The 7,591-nt window shown below is 46.4% G+C and overlaps 1 protein-coding gene across 2 annotated transcripts in view; it reads right to left on the bottom strand.

Annotated features, from left to right (window-relative positions):
- Positions 1-6,566: 6,566 nt before the first annotated feature.
- LOC102752449 (inner centromere protein-like) overlaps positions 6,567-7,591 on the bottom strand; it is a 73,401-nt gene continuing 72,376 nt past the window's right edge. For both annotated transcript variants that reach the window (XM_015557471.1, XM_015557470.1), the window contains exon 16: positions 6,567-7,042. In XM_015557471.1, coding sequence (XP_015412957.1) covers positions 6,831-7,042 — 212 coding nt within the window. In that variant the 3' untranslated portion in view covers positions 6,567-6,830. The remainder of the gene's footprint in view (positions 7,043-7,591) is intronic.

The following is a 7,591-nucleotide window of genomic DNA, read 5'->3' as shown; positions in this document are numbered from 1 at the left end:
TCAGGCGATCGGAGGGGGATGGGGGTCTACACCTCTGGCCGAGGCATCAGGCCTGGGCCGAGGGCAGAGCCAGCAATTGGAGGGGTCTGTGGGTCCCCTGCCCAGGCCTGATGCCTGGGCCAGAGGCATCAGGCCTGGGCTGGGGGCAGAACCAGTGATGGGGGGAAATGAGGGTCCGATCCTGCGATTGGAGGGTGATGGGGGTCAATGCCTGAGGGCTCCCAATATGTGAGAGGGGGCAGGCTGGGCTGAGGGACACTCCCCCCACACACACCAAGTGCACGAATTTCATGCACCGGGCCCCTAGTATTACACATAAAATTACACCTCTAAGTATATATGCAGTGTCTCAAACACATCCTTGCATACCCATCTAATAGTAGCATAATTCACAATAGCCCAAGAGTCCATGGACAGGTGAGTGGATAAGCACAGTGTGGGTCATACATGTAGAGGGATGTTGCTAGTACTCAGCATTATACAGCAAGGGGATCTGTCACATGCTGCAACATAGGTGAACACAGAGGACAGTACACCATGTGAAGTAAGCCAGTCACAGAAAGACAATAATATATTATTTCTATACACAAGGGTTCTAGAGCAGTCCGATTAATAGGCACAGAGAGAATGGTAGTTCCCAGGGGCTGGGTGGGGGATATAATTTTCAGTAAAATATCAGCATTGAGCCCTAGCCGACTTGGCTCAGTGGGTAGAGCGTCAGCCTGCGGACTGGGGGGTCCCGGGTTCGATTCCGGCCAAGGGCACATGCCTGGGTTGCGGGCTTGGTCCCCAGTAGAGGGCGTGCAGGAGGCAGCCGATCAATGATTCTCTCTCATCATTGATGTTTCCATCTCTCCTTCTCGCTTTCTCTCTGAAATCAATAAAGAAATATATTTTAAAAAAAAATATCAGCATTGAACCCTGGCTGTTGTTACTCAGTGGTAAGAGTGTTGGACAGGGCACTAGAGAATCAACAGTTGGATTCTCAGTCAAGGACACATACCTGGGCTGCAGGATTGATCCCAGGCCCTGGTCCAGGTGCCTGAGGGAAGCAACCAATCAATGTGTCTCTCTCACATAGGTGTTTCCCTCTCTTCTCTCTCTCTCTCTCTCTCTCTCTCTCTCTCTCTCTCTCTCTCTCTCTCTCTCTCTCTCTCTCTCTCTCTCTCTCTCTCTCTCTCTCTCTCTCTCTCTCTCTCTCTCTCTCTCTCTCTTTCTCCTTCTCCTCTTCCCTTTCACTCTCTCTAAAAAATCAATGGAAAAAATATCTTCAGGTGAGGTTTAACAAAAATTAAAATAAAATAAAGTCATTAAAATGACTGCAAACATACCATTGTCATCCTGCATACAGGGCCTTCGGGTGACATTCTGTACCTAATAATAATAATACTGGTAATTAAAAGAGTAGTGATATTTTTATTGCAAACAATGGTCAGACAATGTGCAAACATAACTTACCATATTTAATCATTGCTACAGATCAGTAAGCTATTACATTTCCCATTTTAACAAGTGAGTCGACTAACTTTCCGAAAATAAAGTTGTGCACAGTTTGGAGGCCACTAGGTCCAGCTCAGGCATTGATGTGAATGATAAAGTAACCAGGAGGGACTTTCAGTCTGGGTGTCTGGTAGTGGGGACACATCAGATGGAAGGGAAGGGATGACACTTACGATCTAGCTCAGCTGCTTGCATCTCAGTTTCTGACTCAATCCAGTTCTCTGGTTGATGGCTCAACCTAGTTCCTTCATCTGTTCAATTCTTTCTTTTCTTTTTTATAAAAGATCACTGACTGACAACACCAAAAAGGCAGGTGGAAGGGAGTCAGGCTGTGTAACTTGCAGACCTTCAGCTGTAACAACAGAAAGATGAGCAGGATGAAGTGACTCTGAAACTAAGAGAATGTAGGCCCCTGGCACGGTGACGGTCATCGACAGGCCTCATCTTATTTCCAGCCAGTTGGAGGCCAAGGGTTACTAACTGGTAGTTTGCTGCCCACAACATGATAAACCAACCTAATTAACTGAATAAATAGTCTAGAACAGCGGTTCTCAACCTGTGGGTCGCGACCCCTTTGGCGGTCAAACGACCCTTTCACAGGGGTTGCCTAAGACCATCCTGTATATCAGATGTTTACATGATCCTCAGGTTATTTGGACTTCTCTAGGAAGTTCTCTGAAAATTCATAAACCACTTTATTCAACCTGCTGTTGATGCAATATTTTATAGATGTTACTGTACAGATCTTTCATACCTTTTATTAAATATATCCCTAAGATTTTGATAATTCTGGATATTATAAATTGCACTGTTTCTTAATTTCTGAGTGTTCAAGCTAAGTTTATAGAAATACAATTAATTTTTGTATATTTATCTTATATCCTGCAACCATGCTAAACTCATTAATCCTTTGGTAGACACTATCAGATTTTCGACAAGTCATCTCTGAAAACAGTTTTACACTTGATCTTAGCCAAAAAGCTGAGAAGCGATTCTTCATTTACAGGGCCTTTTTCTTTTTGCTCTACTGCACTGGCTAGAACCTCCTATAAAATGTTCAGAAGCAATGCAGTGGACATCCTTGCATTAAACTTGTTGGGAGGAATGCATCCATTCACCATGTTTGGTAGAGAATTTTTCCCCTAAATGTGCTTTATCAAACCGAGGAAATTCCCTGTAAATTATGATTTGCTTAGAGCTTTTATCATAAATTAGTGAATTGTCAAATGCACCTTCAGCATTTATTAATCACATGGTTTTCCTCATGTATCGATATGGTAGATTTTCTTATCCTATTATTGCCATAGTTGTTCATAATATTTGGAGAACCTTTAGTGGTTTTACCTCTCTCATTCTCAGCATTGGTCATTTCTTTCTTTAAATCCTGTTCAGTCTGGACAGGTATATGGATTGTTCTAGAGCTTCTCAAAGAACAGCTTCTGGGTTACATTTTTCCTATTTACCTTTTCCTTTCCAATGGCATTGACTTCTGCTCTACCTTTGTTATTTCTCCTCTTCTGCTTATACTTTTATTTGCTCAACTTTTTCTTAAGTGGAAACTGGGATCACTGATTTGAGACTTTTCCCCCCTTCATCTAGTGCTATAACTCTCCCTCTAAGTACTGCTTTCATTGCATCACAAGATACGTCAACACACAAAAATAAACTGTATGTCCATATACCAGCAATGAACAAGTAGAAACCAAAATTAGGAAAACAACACCATTTACAATAGTTCCAAGAAAACAATTACTTAGCTCTAAATCCAATAAAACTTGTACAGAGTCTGTATGCTGAAACTACATAATGCTGGTGAAAGAAACAAAAAAAAAGGGAAATAAATGGAGACATGTCATATTCATGGTTTAGAAGATTCCCCATCCTAAATATGTGAACTCTCCCCAAACTTATCCTATAGATATAATTCAATCCAGTGAAAATCCCAGCAGGGATTTTGTATAGACAAACTGATTCTAAAATTTACGTAGGAAGGCAAAACTGATAGAAAAGCCAAAATAATTTTGCAAGAATAAAGTTGTAGGAATCACACTACCAGATTTTTAAGACACAAAAAGCTACAGTAATCATGACCATGTGCTATTGACAAAAGGAGACACGCATAGACCAATGGAAGAGAATACAGAGTCCAGAAATGAACCTATATTAAAATGGCTAATTGATTCTTGACAAACATACAAAAGAAATTCATTGGTAAAAGAATAGACTTTTCAAGAAAGGGTCCTGAAACAACCAGACATCCATCCACATGTCCCCAAACAAAAACCATCACCCTCACATTTTGAAAAAATTAACTCAAGAGATTATAAATCTAAATTTCATGTTAAAGTATAAAACATTTAGAAGAAAATATAGTAGAAAATCTTTAAGAACTGAGGCTAAACAAAGATTTCTTAGACATGCCACCAAAAAGCAAAATCCATGTAAGAAAAAAAATTTAATAAACTGGACTTCACCCAAATAAAAATCGTTGCTCTATGAAAAACGCCGTTAAGTGAATGAAGAGGCAAGCTGCAACCTAGGAGAAAATATTGCACATCATGTAACTGAGAAGCAATTTGTACCCAAAATACATAAAGGTTCTAAGCTCAACAGTAAGAAAACTACCCACTGTAAAAATGCACCAAAAATATTAGAAAAAGAACAAAAACAATTTAAAAGGCAAAAGAAATTAAAAATGAACAAAAGATTTGCATACTTCATCAAAGAAGATACACAGATGGTAAATAATCCAACTTTCCATTAGAGAAATGTGAATGAAAACCATGACGAGATGTCACTACATATCTATTAAAATGGCTAAATAAGAAATACTGACAATATCAAGTGCTGGTAAAGATGCAGAACTGGAACTGCCTTTTTGCTGAGTAATAACTTTTTCTGAAACATTATTTAAATACTAGTGGCCTGGTGCATGAAATTTGTGCAGGCGGGGGGGGGGGGGTTCCCTTAACCCAGCCTGAACCCTCTCCAATCAGGGACCCCTTGGGGGATGTCCAACCGGCAGTCTGATATCCCTCTTGCCATCTGGGACCGCTAGCTCCTAACCGCTCACCTGCCTGCCTGTCTGATCACCCCTAACCTTTCTGTCTGCCTGCCTGATAGCCCCTAACTGCCCTCCCCTGCTGGCCTGATCGCCAGGGTCCGGGGTGCAGGTGAATGGGATTCCTGGCTGGCAGGCCACTGACAGCAAGCTATCCACCAGCCGATTCTGCAAGGAATGGGGCTCCCATCTCCCTCCTGTCAGGGTCTGAATTCGAAGGCTGGCCAACACCCCCGATTGCATGAGACCCAGAGTTCCACCGTGCCCTGGCCGGCTGGGGCCCACAGCCCCCTCCTGCTGCAGCACCAGGATGTCCCGGGGCCCACAGCCCCTCGGCAGTCAGTGCTGGGTCGCCGCGGCACCCGTGGGAGCTGGGCGGGAGGGGCCGAGAGGTCGGCAGTTCAGCCGACCTTGCCAGTCCCCACCCACCCGAGCCTGCTGTGTGCACAGCCTGACGTTTGGTCGTTTTGGACATTACAGACCCTGGCTCTTTAGATAGATAGATAGATAGATAGATAGATAGATAGATAGATGCTTGCAGGAAGTAATACTTTGGGGTTTTGTTGTTGTATTAATATATTTTTATTGATTTCAGAGAGGGAGAGATGAAACATCAATGATGAGAGAGAACCATGGATTGGCTGCTTCCTGCACGTCCCCTTCTGGGGATCGATCCTGCAACTCGGGCATATGCCCTTGATTGAGATTGAACCTGGAACCCTTTAGTCCGCAGTCTGATGCTCTATCCACTGAGCCAAGCCAGCTAGGGCAGAAAGTAATATTTTGACATTGTGACTTTAGGCAACGACACTCTCCAGTTGATTCAACACAAGTTTCTAGTCAGAGAACGTATGGAACAAATTTGAATTGTGCACCAAATTTAAATGCAGCGTAAAATGTTTTAGTTGGCATGAGTGGAGTCCTCTAGATTTCAGGCAACCATGTATGTCCACTATTTCCTCCTTTTGAAAAGCACTCTTGATTTATCCTTTGTTTAGTCCTAAAGGAGCAAAGGTTTTCTGTAAAGGGTCATGGTATTTTCAGCTTTGCGGCCATCAGGCCTGTTGCAGCTACTTCCCTCTGCCCTGAGCAAAGCAGCGGAGACGTTTCTATTGCGTGGTCCCAGGCAGACTCCACAGGAACTGGCCGTGGCTTGGTCTGGCCCACTGGCCCGCTGCAGGGCTATAGCAGCAGAGGGGGAGGGCCGACCCGCACACGTTCAGAGCTCCGCTGGGACCAGAGCCAGCTTCCATTAGCACTGAGCATTTCATTAGCAGCTTCCTGGTTTTATTGGAGAAACATCTTAACTGCTGGCGAGCACTGGCCTCGAGGTAGTTTCGAGAGACATCTCCTTTCTAATCAGCCCTCTCTGATCCTCTTAAGCAGCTCAACCAGCACCATCCATGCAGCAAGGGGCTGAGAGACGACTGCCTTCGGTGGCTGAGCTGTGTCAAGAGTCCAGTTCTCGCCGAAACCGGTTTGGCTCAGTGGATGGAGCGTCGGCCTGCGGACTGAAGGGTCCCAGGTTCGATTCCGGTCAAGGGCATGTGCCTGGGTTGCGGGCACATCCCCGGTAGGAGGTGTGCAGGAGGCGGCTGATCGATGTTTCTCTCATCGATATTTCTGACTCTCTATCTCTCCCTTCCTCTCTGCAAAAAATCAATAAAATATATTTTTTAAAAAGTGTCCAGTTCTCCCAACCTCAACCCCAGGTCTCCCCCAGTGAATAAGCACCGCCCCTTACAAACAGGGCACCCCCCCCCACCCCCAGAAAAACAGGGAGTATCTGCTCCTGACCATCATGGGGGCAGAAGTGTGTCTCAGGGTTGCCCAGGGATGGCATCACCATCACCCACCGCATCATTACTCCTGGGGGTGGGACCCAGGTGACCTTGAACCACCAGGACAAGGCCTCCAGCCTGCATGGTGGCCCACGACACAGGGCTGCAGGGCCAGGGCCCAGGGTCTGCCGAGGCCCCTGGTCTTCACAAAACCCACGGCATGCTTAAAAAAATAAACTTTATTAATATACCTGTCAAAGTCCAGGCTAAAATTATAGCAACCTATTTACAAAGTGCTGCCTGCGAGCCCGGCGTGGCTGCACCTGGCACTTCCGCAAACACACACCGAGCGCAGCCTCCACACAGGCGGGGCCACCAGAGCATTTACAGAACAGCCCTCAGGGTCAGAGCGCAAGGGAGGAGGGCAGGAGGCCCAGGGAGAGGTGGACAGTCAGACACGGGTGGGCGAGAAGGCCGGCAGGCCTGCCTCAGTACTTCAGACTGCAGGTCAGACTGCTGGGGACCCTGCTGCCCTGCAGGGGCGGCGAGATCCAGACGGCGGAGCTGGTGCGCTTGTGGTAGCGAGGCTTGCTCTTCCTGAAGATGTCCTCCAAGTCCAGCTGGCGAATGGTGCCGAAGAGCTCCAGCAGGTTCGGGGGGTGGCAGTACTGGTGGAGGATGGCCTGGCTGAGCTGGGGGCCTGCAGGGAACACAGGGCCGTGTCAGTGCCGTGGGAATCCCCATGCCCCTGCCCCACCCAGAGCCCTGATCAGCCTCTGCACACCAGCATGCCCCACCGCCTGCCAGGCCAGCTCCTCTGAGCCCTGCTCCTCCTGCCCCCACCACCAAACACCGATCATGCTCTCACTGCACGTTCCTCCTGCCAACTAGAATTAGGTGGCTTTGCCAGTCATCTGGCTTCCTGGCCACAATGACTCCTGCTAATGGACACCTCCCAAGTGACTTGAGTCAGATCCTGGTTACTGTGTGGTACAAATGAGGTGGCACTCACAGGAGCAAGCTGTCTTTTTTTTTTTTTATTGCTTAAAGTATTACAAAGGGTATTACATATGTCTCCTTCTTTTCCTCCCACTTGACATTCTCCCGGCTTCCCCTACCCTCAAGTGTCTTAAGAGCGAACTCGAGGACCCACTTATGAGGCCAGAGGCCCTAAGAGCCAGGATGTGGAGCGGTAGGCGGCAGAAGTACCTCCTTTGGACCTCTGCCTTTACAGAGAATTTAGGACTTG

The sequence above is a fragment of the Myotis davidii genome, unplaced genomic scaffold (assembly GCF_000327345.1).
Source record: "Myotis davidii unplaced genomic scaffold, ASM32734v1 scaffold509, whole genome shotgun sequence".
NCBI lineage: Eukaryota > Metazoa > Chordata > Mammalia > Chiroptera > Vespertilionidae > Myotis > Myotis davidii.
This window is presented reverse-complemented; position numbering and strand designations above follow the sequence as displayed.